At 36.5% G+C, this 25,048-nt stretch overlaps 1 protein-coding gene across 2 annotated transcripts in view; it reads left to right on the top strand.

The window, feature by feature from the left end:
* The window catches only part of LOC150102729 (uncharacterized), a 253,287-nt gene that overhangs the window by 174,338 nt on the left and 53,901 nt on the right, over window positions 1–25,048 (top strand). For both annotated transcript variants that reach the window (XM_090399201.1, XM_090399202.1), the window contains one exon: window positions 7,914–8,027. In XM_090399201.1, coding sequence (XP_090255327.1) covers window positions 7,914–8,027 — 114 coding nt within the window. The remainder of the gene's footprint in view (window positions 1–7,913; window positions 8,028–25,048) is intronic.

Here is a 25,048-nt window from a genome sequence, read left to right on the forward strand (position 1 = left end):
ACCTCCTCCCCATCAAGAAGGAACCGAGGTGACCAAATCTGGGCACAGTAGTCAAGATGAGGTCTTATCAAGGCTCGGTACAGAGGTACAATAACTTGCTTGTCTCTGCTCGTTAAGGTATTTTTCAACAACCAAGTGAGTTGATGAGCTGATTTAGCTACTTTCACAATGTGCCCCCTAAACTTCATTTCCCCATCCACCAACGCTCCCAAGTCCCTGGCCTCATCAATCTCTTGGAGTACAGTTCCACCCATGTGGTATACTGCTGCTAATCTTTTCACCCCAAAATGCATAACCTTACATTTTGTCACGTTAAATTGACTTCCATTCTCCTTAGCCCAGAACTCCAATCTATCTAAGTCATCCTACAAGACTTTGACATCTTCTACTTTCACTATCGCCCTCCCCAACTTTGCATCATCAGCGAACAAATAAACTGTTCCACTTAGATCATTCCCTATATCGTTAATAAACAGATTAAACAGCAGTGGTCCAAGAACAAAACCCTGCGGCACCCCACTAGTCACAGGCCGTCTTTTGGACTCCACTCCTGAATAAACCACTCTTTGATATCTCTCCATCAACCACCCATCTATCCATCTCACCAACCCTATATCCATTCCCATATGTTGTAGTTTATGGATTAGAATTCCATGTGGTATCCTGTCAAACGCCTTTGCCAAGTCCAGCAGTATCACTGTAAACCCATTTCCCTTATCCAGTTCAGCCGTCACCTTGTTATAAAACTTGAGCAAGTTACTCAGGCATGATCTACCCTTTACAAAGCCATGCTGTCCCCTGTACAGTATCTCATTTTCATCAATCCATTCCTGTATTTTTCTCTTGACTACTTTCTCCAAGACCTTGACAACAACTCCTGATATGCTGATCGGTCAGTAATTTGCAACCATAGTCTTGGATCTCCTTTATGCAGTGAAACTATTTTCCCCTTTTTCCACGCCTTCGGGACTAAACCAGATCCGAGACTCAGATTAAACAACATGGTCAAGGCCACTGATAATTCCTTAGCCGCCTCACGCAAGACCCGTGCCGGTATACCATCCAATCCCACAGATGTATTCACATTAAGGTTCTGTAATAGACTATTCAGCTCCACTTCATTCATCACAATTCCCATATAAACTAATGGCTCCTTCATTTTTTCAATGTCACCACCTGGATGATATACTTTTGCAAAGTGTGCGCTCAGTAACTCCACTATATTGACTGGTTCAGTGACCTCCTTAACATCGTCATTCCTTAAAATCATTTTGCCATGTACAGTTTTTTTCTTGCTTGCAGCATATTGAAAGAACTGTTTGGGATTCTCTTTAGCTTGCATAGCTTGTTTCCTTTCATAATCCGCTTTTGCTTTTTTTACCACACTCGTTACCCTTCTGGCCTGCACTTTATACCGTTCGTGTGCCTGCAGGTCACCCCTTTCTTTAAATTCCCTCCACAGTTGTTTCTTTTTTTGCAGCTCAAGCTTAATGGTGTTATTCATCCATTTAACCCCTACTTGTTTTACTATTCAGACCCTAGGTATACAATCAGCCATAACCTCCTGTAAATGCTCCTTGACCACTTCCCATGCTCTATTGACGTCCAGCCCTTGCAGTTGTACATGCCATGGCACTGATCCAAGCAATCTCCTAAGCTTGTCATACTTGCCAGCACAGTAATTCCACATATACCCTGTCTTAATCAAAAATTCCACACCTTTAGCCACCTCCCAGGTCAAGACCTTATGATCACTCTCACCAATAGGTGGCAACATGGTCATATTCATTGCAGTCAAATTGTGAGATGCTATTACCAGGTCAAGCACTCTCTCACCCCTAGTATTTTCAATTACATGCTGTCTCAGATAGTTATCCCTTAATAATTGATTAAAATCCATTTCCTTCCTCACATGTGTCCTCTCCTCCTTCCAATCAGTGTTACCATAATTAAAATCCCCCATAATAATTACCCTCCTTCCACTCATTTCATCAATTTGTTTATGCATACTATCTCCACCATCTATTCCATCACCTGGTCTATAGCAGCACCCAACTGTTTATTTTATTCTGCCAGTCTCAATCTCACACCAAATAGCCTCAAATGAGCTCCTTTCACTATCCTGCAATACAACTTCAATTCTCCTTGGCTGCAGTTCATCAGCTATCATCAGTAACACCCCTCCCCCCATTTTATTCTCTCTGTCCCTCCTAAACACACTATAACCTACACATTCTATCCCACTAACTATATCATCTTTCGTCAGCCATGTTTCACTAATGCCAGTAACCTGTGGCCAGGAAGAGCCAATCAAGGTCAAAAATTCTTCCTTCTTGCTTCTAATACTCCTGGCATTAGTATACATGAAATGCAGTGATCCCTTTGTCCCACCCCTATCTTGATGCGTTATTCTTAATGTCCCATTCCCATTTTTTGTCCTTAGTGCTGGCTCAGGTACATTATATACATTTTTACACTCAACTGTCTCACTGATGTCTGCAAATCCACTCCCCCCATCCTTGGTAGTTCTAGTTTCCCTGGTTCTGCACATCCATTTTCACTTCATTCAGCAACACTTTTTCCAGTCTCCGCACACCAAGTCCATTCAAATGCAGGCCATCCATCTTGCATAAGTCCTTTCGCACATCAAACTCATTCCATACATCCACGAATTCCACACCACACTGTCTGCATAACCTGCGCATAATGTCATTTGCGATTATGGCCCTCCTTCTAAACTCCTCTCTGTCATACTGCGGCAACAGACTCACCATTCTAACTCTGTCACTCTTTTCTTTCGCTACCTTTAACAATACTTTCAAGTCCTCTCTCATAAAAAATTTATCACCTTTCAATTCATTCGTACCCGCCACAATTATTAATTCTTTCACCTTCTGTTTTTGCACTCTAATACTCTCACTTACATCCTTAAATTTCGCATCCAGTAAGTACGATTTAGTTACGCTCCCATCTATCATTCCTCTTAATAACGAGTCACCATACAACACTCTTTCCTTCATTTCAGAAACTCGCCCACTCTTACGCTGGTTATTTACGTTAGCCGAATCACTCTGGAAAGAGTTTTGCAGGTGCTCTAATTGCCGCTGCGCATTTTGTATCACTGCGCGCAACCTAGCGATCTCACTTCCTACAAATAATTCCTCATTTTTTTTATCATTCAAATCATTTTCTCTCTCTGTATAGTTGCTCTCACTCTTTCTTAGATCACTGCTCTCATTGCCATCTTGTACATCGCAATTCCCTATCAAGCCACTATTTTCACTCACATTCTGGCTTTCTTCAACCATAGCTGTCTCACAACCTGATACATAATTCAACTCCTCACTTTGCTTACACTTTCTGCACATTCTCCCACCACTATCACTTTCAATCCAAACTCCAGCCTCATTCGGGAATGCATACATTCCACACACATCACATTGGACAAATTCTCTCACATTATAGTTTTTGAACAATGGCGTATTTTTGGACGCCATTATCTTACGTCGCATTGGCGCCATATTCAAATCTATGAAACGTATCGTTAAATACTAAATTAAATAACGGAATTTACACCAAAATCACACAGACACCACAAGCTACCAAAATTAGACAATATTACTTTATGATTTTAACCTATATTCTAATTTTCATTCAAAATTATACTTAGCTTTCGGGAGCTCCCTGAAAACACGACCAACCGTCTGGCCCTCTAGCGGCCAATGATGCAACATGTTTCTCTGACATCAGAGATGCTCTCAATGTTGCACTTACAAAAGCTTTGATATCATGCGAAAAAATTGTCAGCATTACAACCGAAGGTGCTCCAGCTATGAGGGGTAAAACTAAAGGTCTCATGGGACTCCTTGAGAATGATGAATCATATCCTGCTTTCCTACCTGCATTGCATTTTTCACAGGGAGCATCTAGTTGCCAAGTGTTTTAAATTTGAACATGTAATGGGAGTAGTTCTAAGAATTGTCAATTTTATTCGTTCAAATGCTAAAACACATCGACAATTCAAAAGCTTTCTCGATGGTTGAATTGTGTTGAGATTCCTAACGTATCATTGTTTTGCTTAGTAAGGTGGCTCTCAGTTAGTAATGTATTAAATAAATTTTTTTTGTTGTTAGACCCAATCATACAGTTTCTTAGAGAAGGAGAAATTTTTCCCTCATTTTGAAGACACTCATTGGTTGTTTGACATGGCATTTTTCACTGATGTTTTCCAGCATCTACAGATATTAAACATTTCACTTCAAGGGAAAGAAAAACTAATAACCGATTTTGCACAGACCTTGCTAAGCTTCCAAAGCAAACTGCAACTTTTCCAGAGAGACTTGGAAAATAGAACTTTCAATCACTTCGTTTGTCTGAAGAAAATACTGACAAATTAGGCAGGAGTGGGATTGGAAAATGGGATCTTATGTTAGCAAATTAAATGATCTAGCCAAAGAACTCAACAATCAATTTTGTGATCTTCGAGAACTTAGGCCAACATTCGCTTTTTTGGAAAAATTTTTTCCTGGTAGAGCATGAAAAGCCGCATCCAGTTCATAAGCCACATTAAGGCCACTCCTGATATATATATATATATATAAATTGATAAAAATGAAAAAAAAAAAAACTAAAAAAGAAAAAGAAAACCTGGCCCTCCTGTGGTACAATATGTACTATAGGTTTCCAAATTACTTTTCGTAGGTGGAAGCAACATAAAATAAATAATAAAATGATATGTATACTACTTGTGAGCCTACTATCACTTTTCTCCTTATACACTCTCCACATCAGTTTTTTTCTCCCCTCCTGTAGTTGTTGCTGATACTATGTAATGATATGATTCATGCATATAACTTCCTGGATTTATCCTAATGGCCTTGTATGTGCAGTCCGATTCTGCTCTCTTTAAATATCCCTTGACCATTTTCCATGCACTGCTAACTTCCTTCCCTTTTAGTTTCTTATGCCATAGCCCTGTCCCAAGCTGATTCCTAAATTAGTCATAATCACCAGCTTTGATTCTACATATACTCCTTAATTGAAAATTCCACTGCTTAAGTACCTCTCAGATCAAGATTTCATGATCACTCTCCACCAACTGGAGGCAAAATGTTATTGATTATGGATATACTCTCAGATGTTATCGCCAGACCTGGCACTCTCAAACCCAGTATCATTTCTTCTGCATGCCATGTTAGATAATTATCACTTTAGCTGCCTGAATTCCATTTCCTTACTTCATGTCCTCTTTCCTTCTTCCAGTTATGTCACCATAATTGAATTCCCCATAATGATTACTCAGTTTGTTCATTGAATTAATTTGCCAGTGCATGTCATTGGCATCTCTTGTTGCACTCACAAGACTAGAACATCAACTTATGATGTATTTTGTCTGTTGAATTTTATCTTGTACTATGGCTTCAAATGCACTGCTTTTCCTCAACCTTACCTCTTCTTGAAATTATGGTATCTTCCAGGTTTTGTCAGTGCTTATCCATTTCAAGCTAACCATTGCTAAAAACTCCTTACCCTTGTTTCTGCTACTTCTGGCATTAGTATACATACAATTAGTATAGTATACATTGCAATATTGCAATTATTCTCTTGGATACATAGATATCCCCCACATCTCATATATGTCCAATTCAGTTTTATACCTGAGAAACTTCATTAAAGAATATTTGCACATTCCTCATAATAGCCTGGTTTCTCTGATTTTGTTCTTCCATTCTTTCACAGAACAAAACTTTCTCCAGATATGTAATTCAAAATCCATTTTCAGATAGAGTCAGCCAGATATGTTGTATAAACTGGAGAACATGGGACTGGAATATAAACTCTTGATTTAGATCAGGGGAAGGTTGACAGAAAAATATCAAAATGTGTTATACAGTGAGTGTGAATCCTCCAGATTTAAGGTGACCAGTGGTGTACATTAATGACATCAGGTAGGATCTAACATCAGATGTGCAGTTGTTTGCTGATGATGTGAAGATAGGCAGTGCAATCTGGGATGCTACTGATATTCAGCACTTATAAAATGATTTGACTAGGCTGGAAATTTGGGCAAACGAAAATGGATGTCAGTTTAATGTTAATAAGTGTAAAGTTATGCACTCTGGCATGTTTAGAGTTCCAGCAGCATATTATATTAGCTTGGTTATGCTACAAGAAACTGAGGAGGCAAGGGATCTTGGCGTATTGGTGGATAGAAATTTGAAGTTCAAAGGTCACATAGCAAAAATTGCAAATACAACTCAGAGGGTAAATGCAATGTTGAATTTGGTCTCCCTGGTTCCCAGGGGATAAAGAAGATATGATGTGCGGAACCACGTGGACCAATCCCCGCAGACCAGTTTCACCTACATCGAAGGAAGTGAATCATGAATATATTCGCTAGCCAGTCCTTTTTGAAAGCAGTAAACCGGAGGAAGAAACAACGAGCTGTAAGAATAGAGCAGATGATCGAAAGAAAAAGCCAGAGTGATCCTAATGCCCTGGTAATGTAAGAACTTTTTAAATCTTTGTATATACAGGAATGTTAGATTGTAATGAAGATAGGAACTGATAAGTTATTGGACTTTCGAAGTGTAATAGGACTTTATCATCTGATTCACATATAGAATGGTATAGCTTTATATACGAGGACTTGCAAGGTGTTGTGATTGAATGTATAGTTTTGTTATAGTCAGTTAGTTCCTGAGACCAAGATTTGGTAAATGATTACCTAAGAATGTTAAGTAATTAGAACAATTCATAAAGTGTTTAGTATTAGATATTGCTTCATGGTGAGAAAGTTTAAGAATGCCCAGGTTACACTTGCATGATTGAATTAGTTTAGTTAAGAAATTATCAGTAATTGTACCATATTTTTTTAATGACTAAATCCTTTCTTGTCAACCTAATAACTTGCCTGATCTATGTTCTCAATGCACCACTCATAAAGTAGAACCTGTGTGAATCAAAATCTTGGGGATATCCACGACTGCAGTAAAATTGAGGCATAAGTTTTTGGTGAAATTTGGAATAGTAATTGTATGAATATTGAATATTATGCCATTCTGAGTGTTTTCGCCCAGACGACGAAGCTTCTCTAATCTAATAATTTTGGATGGCGCAGCGTTAACAAATAAATTTTTCCAAAATTAGAAACGGAGTTAATACCAGAATTATAACAAAGGGATTGGCTCTAGCCTGAAGCAGTGTCTTTGTTAACAGTGTGGTGCACCATCATTCAATACGTTTATAGCAGCCAGCAGATAGAGATATAATAAGATTTGTATGAGTAAGGAATTAATGAGAAATAAAGTTATCAGCTATCAGAGACAAATGAGTAAGTAAGGTAGATAGGTAAAGGTGTATATCAAATTAACGTAATTTAACATTGGAGCAGCCAGTAGAATAATTGAAGATTTAATTGGAGATTTAGTAAGATCTGATAAAAATACATATAAGAAAAATTTAAACTTAACAAAATCAACATAACAAAAGTGAACATTTGATCCTTACAGTTTATGAATGAATTTAGCATATGCTTTTCCAAGTTTCCCTTCCACAATTTTCTTAGCCTCTTGTCATGTTTGCTTGTATAAATCTTACCTGGAACACTCAGCAGAGAAATTTTTCTCTTGTTCTTGCAATTTAGATTTATTTTCATTTTTATAAATGAATACTTTCAGAGCTCTACTCTAGTCATCCAGAATTCGAACCTCTGATCATGCATTTAATTATGCAGTGTAGCCACTGTATATTTCAGCATTCTGGTCAGATATCATCTACTCCAGCTGCCTTTCCACATTTTAGGTTTTTGATGGCTTTTTTCCTGCAACAAGCAGTGATATGTATGCTTATAGTTTCTCTTTTTTGTATTGCAATATTTTATAATTTATGACATAGTGTTTCTCTTCACTCAGGGATGCTTCATGGGAATTGGAAAGAAATGCTTACCAGGATTTGTATGTTCGCTACTGTAAATGTGATGCAGTTGACTGTCTTTGTTCACAAGGAAGAAGCTATGCAGGCCGTGGGTAAGTTACTCATAGACATCGTAAAGTTTCTCATACAATTTATACAGTTCCATCATACAATTACTCATAGACTCATACAATTCCTGTATATTACAAGCATTTTATAAAATCATATGCTGTGGTAAGATAAGTGATGTACCAAGATTTATTTATTGGATGTAACGATGTTTGATAGCGATTTCATAAGAATTCTTTATCGACTATTACTTATAGTTCTGAGAGATATATGTATTGTTTTATTAATATTCTTCTAAATAAAATAGTTTAAAATTTGAAATTTGCAACTATATGAAGTAGTGAAGAAAAATGTTGTAGAGGAAATTACGAGAACAAACCTTAATGACAACCTGTTATTATTGTACGTTCAGTTATCAAGAAAAATGTGTTAAACCCAAGGATGCTAGATCATCTTGTCCAGCGCTTCCTGGTCAATATGGAACATACACTGATAAATCTATACCAGGCAACATGACTATTTGGAAAAACTTGTTAATTTAAAACTCAAGTTACATTTTCATAAAGCTATCAGTTATCATTGTATGCAACACTACATAATACATGATTTACAGTATGGTAGTTGGATGAGAGAATAGAATAACTGCTCTCTAACCAAAACCTCTCCCACATAAAGACATTTGTTGCAATGTCTTTAGGTGGGAGATGTTCATCACTAGATGTGACACCACTGCATCACTTATTGGAGGCCTGAATTCAGGTTCTCTGTTTCAAGTTCTTGTTCCCTGTTTGGTAGGATTTCTGGATTGCGTTAAATGTTTTTTTTTTTTTTAAGTCTCATTCTAATGTACTTTTCATGTATGGCAGCCATTAAAAAAAAAGTGCTTTTGGGTTTTGACTTGATTGTACTTGCATTTAATGTTCCTAGAGTAATCTTATAAGGGAACCAAACATTAATAACTTTGAAAATGTAATATATATATATATGAAAAGAAAGGAAATATCAGGATAACTGATATTTTCTATGCTTAGTTTCTTTAGCATGATCTAAACAAACTAGCATTTTAATTTCAAAAAAATTAATGGTATGATATCTGCTTTTGTTTTCCATTAGTTTTTTTTTGAGTTCAGGTAGTAATGAGTAGTAGTTTAAAATTGATCAATATTACTCTTAACAGATAAGCTTAGGTGTTGATAGTTATTCATGACTTATTTTTCACGGTATTAACAACACCACACACGCTTTTTTCACAAAGATGTTTTATTAATGCTTATATTTTGCTGATTTTCAACTCAGCATCATCAGAGCACAACACACTTGTATACGCGACAGTGAGAGAGTGAAACAATATAATTGCAAAAGACAAAAGATCTAAAGTCCTATTTTTGGTGCCCTCTAACAAGAGAGAGGAAAAAAAAAAAAGCAGCTGTCCAGGAACCGTCTCCCAAATTTTTGGCAAATTAATGCAACCATATTTGTTAAGGTTGGGAGAATTCTTCAAAGCTATTGCTGACTCAAAAAATAATCTTTCAGATCTATAACGACTCCTAAATAGCACATTCGTTTTCCTCCATCTAATCCTGTGTGAAGGAGTGTCCAAAGCATGGTCTGCCAGTCTCGACTTGCCATAGTAATAGTAGCGAATGTATTTTTCATGTTCTTCCAGGCAGATGTTCACTGATCTTCCTGTTTGCCCATAATAGGCCAAGTCACAGTCACAAGGAACTTCATACACTCCTGAGTGCTAAAGGGCGAAGTTTATCCTTAGGCGAGTGGATCAGAGTTGCCAGCTTGACATGAAGTTTAAAAGTGGTGCGAAGGCCATGTTTCAACAATACTTTGGCTATCTTTTCTGATGTACCTCTGATATAGGGAATAGAAATGGTCATTTTGTATTCTTGTGTATTAGGGGAGGGCAGAGTACTGGGCCTATGTAGTATTTTATCTATTTTGTAGGGATTGTAGCCGTTGGCTATGTGCTATTTAGGAGTCATTATAGATTTGAAAGATTATTTTTTGAGTCAGCAATAGCTGTGAAGAATTCTCCCAACCTTAACAAATATGGTTGCATTAATTTGCCAAAAATTTGGGAGACGGTTATCCTAAGAAAAATTCCTAGATAGCTGCTTTTTTTTTTTTTTTTTTTTTTCCCCTCTCTCTTGTTAGAGGGCGCCAAAAATAGGACTTTAGATCTTTTGTCTTTTGCAATTATATTGTTTCACTCTCTCACTGTCGCGTATACAAGTGTGTTGTGTTCTGATGATGCTGAGTTGAAAATCAGCGAAATATAAACATTAATAAAACATCTTTGTGATAAAAGTGTATGTGGTGTTGTTAATATCGTAAAATATAAGTCATGAATAACCATCAACACTAAGCTAATCTGTTAGATTGATGATTCTGCACGGAGAAGATATTGTATACAAAACGCGACGGTTCAGTAAGTTGAAACTGAAATTGTCCAGAAAATTGAACCGGTTAGCCTTCCTTAAATGATGCCGCGACAACGATATCATTCCATCTTTTCTGAAATTCAAAGAAAAGTTACAATCGGCAAAAGCACATTGCATTTATCGACAGGAGAGTTTAGCGCTTCTTTGAGAACAAATCGCCGCTACTCGCATAGAGCTTAGTAAGCTAAACAGCTTTATCACAGCTCTACAACAAGAACTAATCAACGTGTGAAATCCTGAAATATGGACTGTCCTACAGCACATCTCCGAAGTTGCAGCAAAAAAAAGAATTCACAAAAGTAAAAAGCAAACACCTAAAGAAATATGAACTCCTACAACAGCGCTTAGTATGTTGGCGACCACAACTTAGTATATTCCGACCACAACTTCGACGAGACCATGTGGTGGTAAACCTATCGTCGGAAACACTCACTGAAGAAGCCAAGAACGCTCTCAGTCTAGTACATAACTTTGCCGTCATGCCCAAACAAATTCCTAAACTAGAAATTATGATGAAAGTAGAACGGGGTATCCACAATCTTCCGCCAGCAATGGCCAATAACGTGCAACTAGATATAGCAGGTATTCTAAACAAGGCTAAGCCTCCAAAAAGCAATATGCCATGTAAGCAAATAACTGCCCTAAAAAAGTTATATAATAATAAAAATATTGTTATTACAAAAGCCGATAAAAGAAATGCAACAGTTATCATGAATCAAGAAGAGTATAACAGAAAAATGCAAGATCTCATATGTGACAGTTCCACATATCAAATTATACATCAAGACCTTACGATGTCGCAAAAGAAAAAATCCGAAAATTACTGAAAAAAGTGACATCATGGCCCAAAGAAATCATCAGGAAAATAAAACCAATTCATGTTAAACCACCCTGTATTTATGAATTACCAAAAATCCACAAAACTAATATCCCCCTACGCCCCATAGTCGATAGCATAGATAGTCTCACATATAAACTGGCCGAGCATTTAGCCAAGTCTCTTGTCCCCCTTACTGGCAACTCCTCTACTTTTGTAAAAAATTCAGTCCATTTCAAAACACTGGTTAAAAATCTAATCCTAAAAGATTCAGACATAATGGTTAGTTTCGATGTCACCTCCTTATTTACCAATGTACCACTTTATAGACACTCTTGATTTAATCAAGTCTAAATTTCCCCCTGATATTTTTGAATTATTTCAATTTACATGAATGCATGTTACTTTACATGGGAAGGAAAATTCTACAAATAGATTAATGGTACTGCTATGGGTTCCCCCCTCTCTCCCCCCATTAGCAAATTTTTACATGGAACACTTTGAAAACAAAGTACTTACCACAGCTACATACAAGCCACAAGTGTGGTTACGCTATGTAGATGATGTGTTTGCCATCTGGCCCCATGGACAAGACACTTTGGATGCTTTTGTCACCTACCTAAACAGCCAACACCTCAAAATTCACTTCGCAGTAGAAAAAGAATCAAATAATTGTTTACCATTTCTTGACACATTAGTCACCCGCCTTTCAGATGGATCACTATCTTTTTCTATTTACAGAAAGCCTACACACACAGGAAGATACCTACATAAACAATCACATCATCATCCAGTCCAAGAGTACGGCATTTTAAAAACACTTACACACAGAGCCAGAGCCATTTGTTCTAATGATACAGCTCCTACCACTGAACTCCAATACCTGTGCCATACGTTCTTAGCCAACGGCTAAAATCCCTACAAAATAGATAAAATACCACATAGGCCCATTACTCTGCCCTCCCCTAATACACAAGAATACAAAATGACCATTTCTATTCCCTATATCAGAGGTACATCAGAAAAGATAGCCAAAGTATTGTTGAAACATGGCCTTCGCACCACTTTCAAACCTCATGTCAAGCTGGCAACTCTGATCCGCTTGCCTAAGGATAAACTTCACCCTTTAGCACACCCAGGAGTGTATGAAGTTCCTTGTGACTGTGACTTGGCCTATTATGGGCAAACAGGGAGACAGTGAACATCTGCCTGGAAGAACATGAAAGATACATTCGCTACTATTACTATGGCAAGTCGGGACTGGCAGACCACGCTTTGGATACTCCTTCACACAGGATTAGATGGAGGAAAACGAATGTGCTATTTAGTAGTCATTATAGATCTGAAAGATTATTTTTTGAGTCCGCAATGGCTTTGAAGAATTCTCCCAACCTTAACAAATATGGTTGCATTAATTTGCCAAAAATTTGGGAGATGGTTTTCCTAAGAAAAACTCCTGGATAACTGTGGGGTTTTTTTTTTTTCCGTTAGAGGGTGCCAAAAATAGGACTTTAGATCTTTTGTCTTTTGCAATTATATTGTTTCACTCTCTCACTGTCGCGTATACAAATGTGTTGTGCTCTGATGATGCCGAGTTGAAAATCAGTGAAATATAAGCATTAATAAAACATCTTTGTGATAAAAGTGTGTGGTGTTGTTAATACCGTGAAAAATAAGTCATGGTCAATATTACATTAATGCAATTAAAGAAGAAAAAAGATTTTGTTGCATTAGAACAAAAATAGCATTTTTATGTGCCTTACTAGAGGGATGTAAGGAAATTTTTGTTTTTCATTATAGGTCACTCAATCAATGATGTATGTGGGTGGTCTGAAAAGTTCTCAGCCAGACAATGAAAAAATGAATTTATAATTTCAGAATTATTTTTATTTTTTAACATAATCTCCCTTAAGACTAATACATTTATTTCAGCAATGCTCTAGCACCATTATCTCGTCCCTGTAGTCGTTCTCAGTAAGATCTGCAAAATACCCCTCTACAGATGCAATCACCTCTTGATTTGAAGAAAAATGCTGACCAGCGAGAACGAGTTTTAGTTTTGGGAAGAGATAGAAATCAGAGGGAGTCAAATCTGAGGAATAGGGTGGATGTTCCAACAAATCATAGTGCAGATTCCTCAATTTTCCAATTGCCAAAACACTTTTGTGGGTAGGTGCATTGTCCTGATTTTTTTTTCTACAAACCGGGTCTTTTCTTACGAATTTTTTCATGTAGTCTGGTTAAAAGATCAGAATAATGTTCCCTGGTTATTGTTTTACCCTTTTCAAGATAATTAATAAACAAAATGCCTTTAGCATCCCATAACTCCGATGCAATGACCTTTCCTGCTGATGGAACCGACTTTGTCGTCTTTGGCGGTGAACAACCAGCTTCTGTCCATTGTTTTGACTGCTGTTTAGATTATGGTGTGTGATGGTGAATCCAAGTCTCATCCATAGTAATAAATCGATGCAGAAAATCTGTTTTATTCTTCTTAAAATGCTCAAGCAGTGTTCAGAGATTTTCATGTGAGTGCGTTTTTGATCTGCATGGCACCCATCTTGCACAAAGGTTTTTCGTTTGCAATTCTTCATGCAAACTGTATCTTTTGAAATGCCTATAGTCTCAACAATTTGTACCAGCATACTTCAGCATTTCTGGTCGAACATCATCTATTCCTGCTGCCTTTCCACATTTCAAGCCTTTAATGGCTTTTTCTACTTCAAGTATGGATATGTATTCCTGACTGTAAGCCTGTTGAGTGTTTTTTACCATTGTGCTATAACTGCTTGTTTTATTTAGCAATTTTTCGAAGTAATTATTCTATACTTCAAGGATATCTTTTTCTCCCGTTTTCATGTTACCTTTATCATCTCTAATTCCTTTTACAGCACTCTCTTTTCTCCATTTCTAATCTTCTTCAACTTTCTAAGCTGCTTTCTCTAAAGCCTCAAAAAATTCCTCCACTTGTACCTTAGAACCTTTTGTGGGACCATAGACACAAATAAGTCTAATTTTCCAGTTCCCCATTCTGATATTTGCCCACATACTCTACTTGAGACTGCCTGCCATTCAAGAAGATTAGCCTCATGTTTAGTGTTGAATACTATGGCTACTATGTCTTTTCCTTGTCATTGCTTGAATATAACATTTTGTTAAGCATAAAAAAACATTTTGTATTTATTGCTCAGAAATCTCTTACCAGTTTTTGTGCTTTTTTGTTTCAGTCTCCCCTATTATGTCAATGTTATCTAATTCCTCAGCTAGCTCCATTTCTTTCCATTCAGACTTCTTATGTTGATAGTACCGATCTTGAACTCTGGTGATGATGAAGAGGGGTGTGTTTTCAGATTTGTTCCAGGAGCTGACTTTTCGCTGTTTGCCCTGGTTCCATGGCGAAAACAACGGGGACCTTGTTTAACTGGCGATGCCCCAGCCAGCATGAAATTCTGTCATGCTGTACCATCATTTTGTATTTTGGTTTAAGCTAATAAGAATAGAATTTGGTCGACTAAATCCAAAATTGCCAGCCCATCCTTGTTTGTTCAGTATCCAGGTAGATACCTAACAGGGTGCACCACGAGAAGGTGAGAATTGGACATTAGGTCAGAAGCCCTGGTTGGTTTCGTCATTCCTTTAAACTCTATGTGGAGGTCTCCTCTCAGTTATACAGCTTTGACCCTTAAGCACTCCTTATCCATATTAAGCTAAAGTAATATTTGCAGAAGTTGAAGTTACTTAGAAATATTTTCTTATCTTTTTCTCCTCTGCCCTGAAGATGGGTTGAGTCCCACATTTATAAGAGCCATCCACCATTCTCTATTCAAAGCAAGAGCTTTATGCCAAGTTAATCTTGGTCTTTCCCTAGGCAGGGGAAGTCTCTCTGGTTCCATTCACACAATGTGACCAAACCAACAGGGTTGATGCTTTTTTTAACTGTGTTAAGAATTATTGAGTAAGGGATGATCAAATTTTTCAGCACTTGTGCATTCATCTTATGTTCTCTCCAATGAATTCTGTTTATTTCCCAAAGCGTTTCATTTCAAAAGCGAACCGTTTCTCTCTGCTTCTTTTTTTAATGTCCAAATTTCTGCTCCATACAGAGCTGTTGTTGCATTTTGCATAATTTTATATTTAGAGTTGTAGGAATTTTGTTGCTTTTCCAAATGTTATTAAGTTTATTCATCGTTGACCATGCTATGGAAGGTGTACTTTATTGTTGCTATGTTATTTAAATTTGAAGCTGAATATGCTCCTAGGTAATTAAAACCATTAACTTTTTCTATGCTTTCCTAATTGTTATCTTGCATATCTTCTGAGTATCTTCCAGTTTTCATTATCTTTGTTTTACTTGAATGTATAATCATGTTATACTTTCTGCAAGTTTCTTGTAATTTTGCAAGCTAGTATTGGAGATTTGATTTATCTCTTATAATTACTGCATGATCTGCAGTAATTATAAGCAGATATATGAAGATCATGCATCTTGCTGTGTGCAGATTCAAGAAAAGAAGTGGCAGCTAAACTGGAAAGATGGAGGAAAGTACTGGAAGAGAGAGAGGTATGAGACTGAGCAGAAGTAAGACAGAGTATATGTGTTGCAAAGTGGACGGTGGCCAGGAGACAGATCTGGAAGGAAATGTCATCAGGAAGATGAGGGACTTTAGATACTTAGGTTCAACAGTGGAAGAAGATGGAGAGGGCTGAGAAGGAAGTGGGATGCAGGATACAAGCGAGTTGGAGGAACTGGAGAGAGATGGCTGGAGTGCTATGCGATAAGAGGGTGCCGATCAATCTGAAAGGCAAAATCTATAGGACAGTAGTGAGGCCAGCTATGACATATGGTATGGAAAATGTGGCCCTGAGGAAAAATAACATCAGCAGGATGGAGTTAGCAAAGATGAGAATGCTTAGGTGGATGTGTGGTGTGACCAGAAAGGATCGCCTGAGAAATGACTATGTGAGAGGAACAGTGAAAGTTATGAACTTAGGAGTGAAGATAGATACAGGAGGCAAGGTTGAGATGGTTTAGTCATGTGATGAGGAAGGAGGACGAATATGTGGGAAGAAAGGTCATGCAGATGGATGTGCAAGGAAGGAGGAAGCGCGGGCAGCCGAAGAAGAGATGGAGGGAGCTGGTAGAAGAGGACTTGAGGATGAAGAACTTGGATGTGGTGACAGCCCAAGACAGGAGGATGTGGAGGAGACTCATCATTAACAGTGACCCCACTTAAGTGGGACAAGCTGCAGAAGAAAAAGAAGATCCTGCTTTGTCTTTGCTTCACTTTATGTCTTTTATGGTCAGCTGTCTTAACTTCTGACTACTACCATGTATGTGCTTCTACTATATCTTATCTCTCATGGTCTATAATTTAGCAAACTTATTTGTTTAATGACTGCACCAGCTAGACTATATATGGAGTGTGAGAGTATAAGATGTTAATCCAAAGACAGTGCAGATATCTTAATCGTATTTCCCACTTTATTCTAACCTTAAATTAGTCGTGGCATATAAATAAAATTCATATATGCTTCTGTTACGCAGGTTTGAATTATTGACAAAGTATAGTTCAGTGTGTTGTTTACAAACCATTTAATTAAGCCAAAAGAATACTTACAGTATATACACAAGGTTGTTATAATTTCCTTACTGCTCTAAAGTTTAGTTCTGAACTAGTTTAAGATCTAAACAACATTACTCAATTATGAGACATACATGGTTAAGCCTAATTTTTCCATTACTATACAATGTCTCACAAATAGACTGTCTTTTACATTATCCTAAAGTTCTAAGAGAATCTTCTTATCTCTCTCTCTTCACTTACTGTGTTTCTCCTCATTTATTTCTTTCCTTTTCAAGTAGTCGACCGTCCCAAAAATTTCCCAAAAGATGGGAAACTGAAGCTTCTCTATTAGTTTCCCAACCACGAATGGCAGCAATCTCAGGTAAGAGAAAGCATTGAGAATCCTGGGATGATTTTCCCATCTGACGAGGTGCCTTATATAGGCCTAGATTTCCATTTTGCACATGTGCACGTTTCTCTAAAATGGTTACATGCTCACCTTCAGGCATGTTTACGTCATTCTTCACACTCTTTTTGAATTCCTTATCCATGGCACTTGTTGACCTTTGGATACGATAATGTCATTCTTCACAAGTCTCTGTTACTTTCCACTTATGGTAATCTTCTTAACTCTTTACTAATTTTAGCGTTCACTTGCTGACTCGTGCCACATTATTGTAACAAAGGCTGAATACAGTAACTTACAAAAAATATTATTTCAATGAATATTTAACAAATCTTTTTAGTACACTTTCCTGAATTAAACCCCATGTAAAACCAAACATGATAAGTTGTGAAATTACTTATCATGAGAGATTTTACATGGGCATCCTTGCATAACTCCTCATTTGATTTCAAGTTTTTCAGTTGTAATATTTTTATATTGAACTATTGCACTTATTCTGATAGTACTAAGATTTGTTCCAAATCTTAGTACTTCAAAGTCTATGTTTTTCTTTGTTAATATTTGAATAAGTTTTTCTCTATTGACAGAATCAAATGCTTGTTTAAAATCCACAAAACAGCAATAAAGATCTCTCCCCTTGTCCCATCAATTTTAGCCAGAGACTGTGAGGCATAAAGATATGATCGTTTGTTAACTTATGATTTTTTTTTTCTTTTAAAGCTAGCTTCTTCTTTTAGCTGTTTGTAAATATTATTATTAGGTGACACCTCCAAGGAGTCCAAAGACTCATTGAGGGAGAGTGTGGCAACGGTATCGAACGATTGATCTCCTTCCAACTACTAACCATGCTCTAACTTGCTTAACTTTTTGCGTGCACTATTAGTAGTAGAGACTCTACCAATTTTTATGAACATTTTCCAATCTTTTGAGATAATCCCAGTGAAAAGAATATTATTAAAAATTGTCATTAGTTGTTTCATTAGATCAGTTCAGGATTAAGGGTGCTGTATCTTTCTCACTGGTTGATGTGTGTGTGTACGTGAAAGCTTTTATCTTTAAAGATATTACAGAAGAAATTATACAGATAAGTTCCATTTCTTTAATATTTTTTCTGTTTCTTATAGTAACAGCATAATGTGATTAATAAGCCACAATTTATGGGGGGGTTGAGGAGGCTGAGTTAAAAACAATAATACTTTCCTTTCATTATATCCACATTAATTTTGTAACTAAATATTGCAGTTTAATCCAAATTGCATATTTAATGACTAATCATCAATAAATAACATGGAAACAAATTTATTGTCAAGATCTTACCTCTTTCTGTACCATGACTCCAATGTTGGCATCAGTGAAAGCTTGGATATTTCCAACAGTGATACCAGCATTAGTCATTACTTTAAGTATTTTTTTTTAGAAGGAAATTATTTCAACGTGTTTGTCAGAATGTTCTTGAACCTCCTCGTAATGTTTTAGTGTTATCATTTTTGCATATTATTGAAAGTTTGAAACAAGGTGATTAGTGATAGTTAGCTGAGTTTTATTTTGTATTCTTTTTACGGTTTATCGGATTAAAATATTATAAAATGTGTTAAGTGATTAGGGTATGAGTGGCAGTTGCATCGTATACATCACAGCATTCCTTAATGTCCCATAATGTTTTCTGACGATTACATAATTTTTATTAAAAGCTCAGAGATTTTTATATGTTATTGAAACAGTGATGATGGTGGAGTGTGTCAGTTGGCTGCAAAGTGACTAGTGATAGTTAGATAAGTTTTATTTCGCCCTTTAGTATGAGTAAAATTTTATAGAAAAATGTTAAGTGTTGAGGATATGAGTGATAGTGGCAGTGAGTATGTACCAAATTAAAGTGATAGAAAGTAATAGCATTTGATAGCAGCAGTTATTCGGATTGCAGTGACAATTTTGAATTGGAAGATATGCCGAATCAAAGGAAAGAAATTGATTGACTGGAGCGTGGAAACGTGTCTCATATGTTTGGTAATTCTAGACATAAACTAGAGCTGCTGTTAAATAATTTTAGTGGCAATAACTCCTGAGTTGGTTCAAAAAAACATGGCTGAATTAGTCTCTGGAAAAATTTATAATTTATTCTAGTGATGTTACAGACCATATTGTTTCTTGTGTAAATGACTAAACAATAACTTTTTTTATTTTTTTAATTTTCACGCCATAAGTTAGTAGAATGGTAAATATAATTCGCTATAAAGCTTTAAAAAAAAAGTGATATATTTTCATTTCTTGCACTTTATACTGGAATATGTAAATTTAGTGATGTGAAGGAAGAAGTGGGGAATTTTTGGGGAAGAATAATGAAATTTTTGTGGTTTAGCAAAGTAAATGATGCAAAAAGAAATGTGCCTTCTACTTGCTCGGATGTTTTTGTAAACTTTTGACAGAAATTTCAAAGCAAATATGGATGCAGAATATATTTTAATTGATGAACTTTAGTTCTGTGAAAGGGACAATGTGTTTTTTGCTAATATATGAAAACTAAACATGTATCAGTTTAGTTTTTATCATTTCAAAAGTAACGTCATTTTTAGTATTAAGTTTCGAAAGGATATAAAAGATAAATCACTTGCTAATATAATCAAGTATACATTCTCCATTTATATCTGTAATGCTCTTTCAATGTTGTGAAAGCTTCATAATACTATTTCTATAGAATTCAGGAGGTTTGGAGGGTGTTACATCGATGTTTCTATATGATTTATGCTTAATTAGTTGTTTACTTAAATCTATCCTTTCTTACCTAAAACCTTATTCAATCAAAATCCTACTGGCTGCTCTATTGTTAAATATTTATCTTTTGTGATTTATTCTGTTATTCTCTTACTTTTATCTTATTCTTATATCTAGGATTGTTTCCTCTTCAGATACTGGCAAATTTATATTGTGCTGCACCAGCCAGTATCCTATAGCAGAAAAGATCCTTGCTCAGGGAGACAATACTAGAGTCTGAAGATTACTTACACAATATCCTACTTAAACTGCCGTATAGATTTAGATTATTGCAGTCGTGATCTAAATCTATTATTATATTCACTCTCTAAATCCTTCCTGCCAAAATAGGTTCTATTTTTTATAAGGGGTAAGTTGGAATCGTAATCAGGCATGACTCAGGTTCAGGTAAATCTGATATGTTTATTGGAATATCTAAAACAATACAAAATTCATATACTCAATTATGCTCAATACTAAATAAAACTTGAATTAAGAGGTTAACACTTTCTAAATTAATTAAATCTTATAAAGCATGCTAAACACAGTAGCTGCATATTGGGATAGATAGCAAATGATATGAAGTTAAGCTAAATACCTTTCAGTAGTTACTCGCAAGAGAAAACTAACAAACATTTTAATGTTACTGAGATACTAAATTCTACTATTCTTATCGCATCAAGTTAATCCTATCACATACAAAAATTACAAAAGATTTCTTCCAAACAATTCTTCTTACTCTCAAAGGAGATTAACTTTCTAAATAGAGACTGTCCACAGAGTTCTTTAGAATACAGTTCTTAATTTCACATTCGTAACCAATCTTTTCTCTTCTAATGAACTTTCACACAAAATTAGAGTAATTGCACCTTACCGAGCTTTTTCTGCGTCGTTCTGCACCACATGTATGTCTGGATACTTCTCATCTATTGGCTGTCCATACGCCAATGTAGGGGTTATGCTATCTTCATTCCTTCTGCTGAAAACGACTCTAATCTTTGCGCTTCAGGAACAACTTGATGGGACTTTTCAGTGACGGCTTGATTCTGTTAGGACTTGAATTTTTACCTTCAGCTTTGCATAGAATCCAATTTTAAGAATGCTCACAGTCCGACATCTTATCACAGACTTCACCCCCCCCCCTTATGCGAAACTAACTTCTGAACCACCAAAATAGGAAAACGTTACGACCAGAGAGAATGTTCCGATACGGGCCCAACCCCTTATATTCTTCTATAGAGCACCGTCTTTTCTCAGTCCCCTTTTTTTGCACACGACCCTTATCTTTTCACCCCTTTGGGTTCATCCTTTGCTTTTATGACACTGTTATACTTGGATTCACAGAATACATGGCAACGTAATTTTCCGAGTAAGCTATAGCCACTAGCGTTAACTGTACACGTGTAGCTTTATGCCTTCCAGGAATTATTACTTAGCAACTTTTTAGATGACTCACAGTAAATTTTAGATAGCTTAAGTGAGGCTTAAATTTAAATCAGATTATCTCTCTTTTTAGACATACTTAAAAATGAAATCTTAATATAATCACATCAGCTTAAATATAAGGCACTTGAAATAAAAAAATACAAATTTTTCATAAAGTGAAGACGTTTCACTTTTAATTACAGCTGATGTGCAGGTATTTCTCTTTGTCAGCAAGTTTTATATGTTAGATTCCAAATGAATGATTTCTTTCCCAGATTCGTTCATTTAGGATCTAACAAGAGAAAGAATTCGCATAGGCCCCATTTCAGTGCCTCAAATGCATGGTATTGTTTTTCATTAATGAAATGTTGCAACCTTCAAAATAAGTGGTAATCTGAAGGTGCAAGATCAGGAGAATACAGAGGATGCAGAAGCTTTTTCCATTCGAGGTCCTCAATCTTGGTAATGGTGATTCTTCACTATGAGAGCATGCATCATCATCATGGTGAAAAACAACACCCTTTCGATTGACCAGAGAACACTCTTTTCTATCAGTTTTTCATTCAGTCGATCGAGTTGTTCACAGCATATTTTAGTTGTGATTGTTTGGTTTTGTGGCAAGAATTAAAACTGTATAATACCAGCCATATTATTATTATTATTATTATTATTATTATTACATAACACCTCCAGGGAGTCCAAGGACTCATCGAGGGAGGGTACCTACTTTACAACTCTCCATCTCCACCACTCACTCTACCAATCCACCAACCGCAACTACCTTCATCATCTACACCAATGCTATCTACCACCGACCACCATCACTAATATTTTCACAAACAATCAAAAACATCCATGCCCATGGCGGGATTCGAACCCTCAGCCTTTTGGCTGGAAAGCAGATATGCTAACCACTCAGCCAACCAGGCCGGCTACCAAACACTTAACAAAACCTTCTGAGGGTGAAGGTCTTGTTTTGGTTGAGGTTTAGCCTGTTCCCCTGAATGAATCCACTGCCTTTGTCACTTAACATTCTTGAAAAGTATCCACTTTTCATCACCAGTGACTACATGACTCAAAAAGACATTAAACCTCTCGAGAATGAAGAGCAGTGCAGATGTTGACATGCTCTCTTCAATTCCTTTTCTTCACTTAGTGAGGAACCCAAACCCACTTTGCCGAGTGTAGACACTAATTCAAGTTCATGTAAACGGCGATGGATGGATGGTTGATGACGATGAATTAATATCTTTTACTAAATCTTCAACAGTTTTGCACTAAATCTCCAACAGTTGCATTGGTATTTCTTGCAATAGCAGCTTCCAGCATATCTTTATTGAGAGAGAGACAGGGCACCCAGAGCAAAGGCAGTCTTTCAAACTAAAGTCCCCTTGTCAAAATTTTTGGAACCATTGCTGGCACTTCACATATTCAAGACATTATTGCCATACACTTCTTGCACATTTTTTAGTGTTAGCAGCATTGTTGCCTTTTTTGAACTCATAAAGCATTATGTGCTCTTCAGTGACCTCCATAGTAATAAAGGATTATTTAAACAATAACTTATGTATGATGTTCTTGCAAGGTGGAATTCCTAAAATTCATGTTTAGACAAGCTGAGACCCATTTGAACAAGTATAAAAAATGTATCAAAAACAACATTACTTTGGTGATGACCTGATATATAGCATAAAATTGTTAGTAACAGTTAAAAGAAAGTCGGTGTGGATACAACTATAACTTGATAGTTACTTTGGGGAAAACCCTGAAAACGAATTTGCTTGTACATCAAATGAAAAAATAGTTGTCCAATTTATTAGAATCTTTCTTGAACCAGGGACATCGTGTAATTGCAAATAACTCCTATGCAAGTATTGGTACACTTTTTGGATAATCAAAATATGACTACTGCAACAACTAATAGAGGACTTCCAAAGGAGCACTTGTTTATGAAAATCTTAAACATTTTATACTTAAACGGACAAGCAGCAAACAGAATAAGAAATCAGCAATAGGGACTGATGTGATATTAGCACTTGTGCTAAAAGAGTGTTCAGCTGAACTGGCTATTCTTTTGACCAGAGTGTTTAATATCAGTGTCAGGAAAGGGAAGATTTTGCAGGAATGGAAAGAATGTATGGTAATTCCGTTGCACAATGGATTTGCAAAGACCAATGTATCCACCTATCGACCAATTAGTATCTCAGGAGTGGTGGTGAAGATTTTGGAAAAATTGGTTAGGGCTTGCATTCAGAAATGGGTTGACAGTGAATCTCTGCTTTGCAATGAACAACACGGGTTTACTAAGGGAAGGTCATGTTTTAGCAACTTACTCACATTCTATAACAATGTTACCATTCAACTAGAAGGGAATGATACACATGATACTTCTGGGTTTTGCTGAGGCTTTTGACAGAATACAGCATGGTAGACCATTGCATAAATTGAAGAATATGGGTTTGGATTTTAGAATATTAGGGTGGATAAGAGGATAGCTGACTGACAGATATCAAAAAGTGGTATATGGGGGGGAGGTGAATCTGCAAGATTTTAGGTAACCAGTGGTGTACAAGGATCAGTGCTTGGACCACTGTTATTCAAACTATACATTAATGATATTGGGAAGGATTTGATAAGCGGCATACAGCTGTTTGCTGATGATGCAAAGATAGGCAGGATAATCAGGAATTCTGCTGATATGCAGTACTTGCAGAATGATTTGAATAGGCTGGAATTGTGGGCATGGAAAAATGGATGTCAGTTCAATGTCAGTAAATGTAAAGTCATTCACTTCAGTGTGATTAAGTATCCATGTCATATTATATTGGTGAGATTATGCTTGAAGAAACTGATGAGGCTAGGGATCTTGGATCTTTGTAGATAGGAAGTTGAAGTTCAGTGGCCATATAGCAAATACAAATCGAAAGATAATTGCAATGCTGAAACGAACATTTGCATGTAAAGAGAAGGATGTCATTTTTCCCCTTTACAAGGCCTTAATAAGACGTCGCTTGAACTATTGTGCGCAGGTCTGGTCTCCTGGTTTCTGTTGTGATTCTGATATATTGGAGAGAGTGCAAAAGAGTGTGTTAAAAATGATATCAGGATTTCTGTTGTGATTCTGATATATTGGAGAGAGTGCAAAAGAGTGTGTTAAAAATGATATCAGGATTATGGAATACTGAGTATGAAGACAGATTGAGAAATTGTAGACTGCAGACACTAGCAAACAGGGGAAAGAGGGTGATATGATTGAGACCTACAAACTTCTGAAAAGATCATACAGGATTTCAATTGATGGAATTTTTCAATTTATGAAGGGTGGGGAAAGGACGAGGGCATCATCCTTGGAAGCTGAGAATGAAGGGAGTGAGGGCTAGATTTTTCTCTCATAGCATGGTGCATGATTGGAATGGATTGCCATTCAATGTTGTGAGTGCAAGCAGTGTGAATGAATTAAAGAATAAGTATGGTAGCTGGTGTGTGTGTGTAGTATGTGGCCTCCCTCGATGAGTCCCTGACTTTCTGGAGGTCTCTCTTCATAATAATAATAATTATGATGTAGCTTTAGTTTACAAAGAAAATGCTCTTATAGTGAAATGGGAAGATCAATGTGATATATACATGTTCAGCTGGTTTTATAGAAAAGGAT

The sequence above is a fragment of the Typopeltis vanoorti genome, chromosome 10 (assembly GCF_054136105.1).
Source record: "Typopeltis vanoorti isolate ZY-2024b chromosome 10, IOZ_Tvanoo_1.0, whole genome shotgun sequence".
Classification (NCBI taxonomy): Eukaryota; Metazoa; Arthropoda; class Arachnida; order Uropygi; family Thelyphonidae; genus Typopeltis; species Typopeltis vanoorti.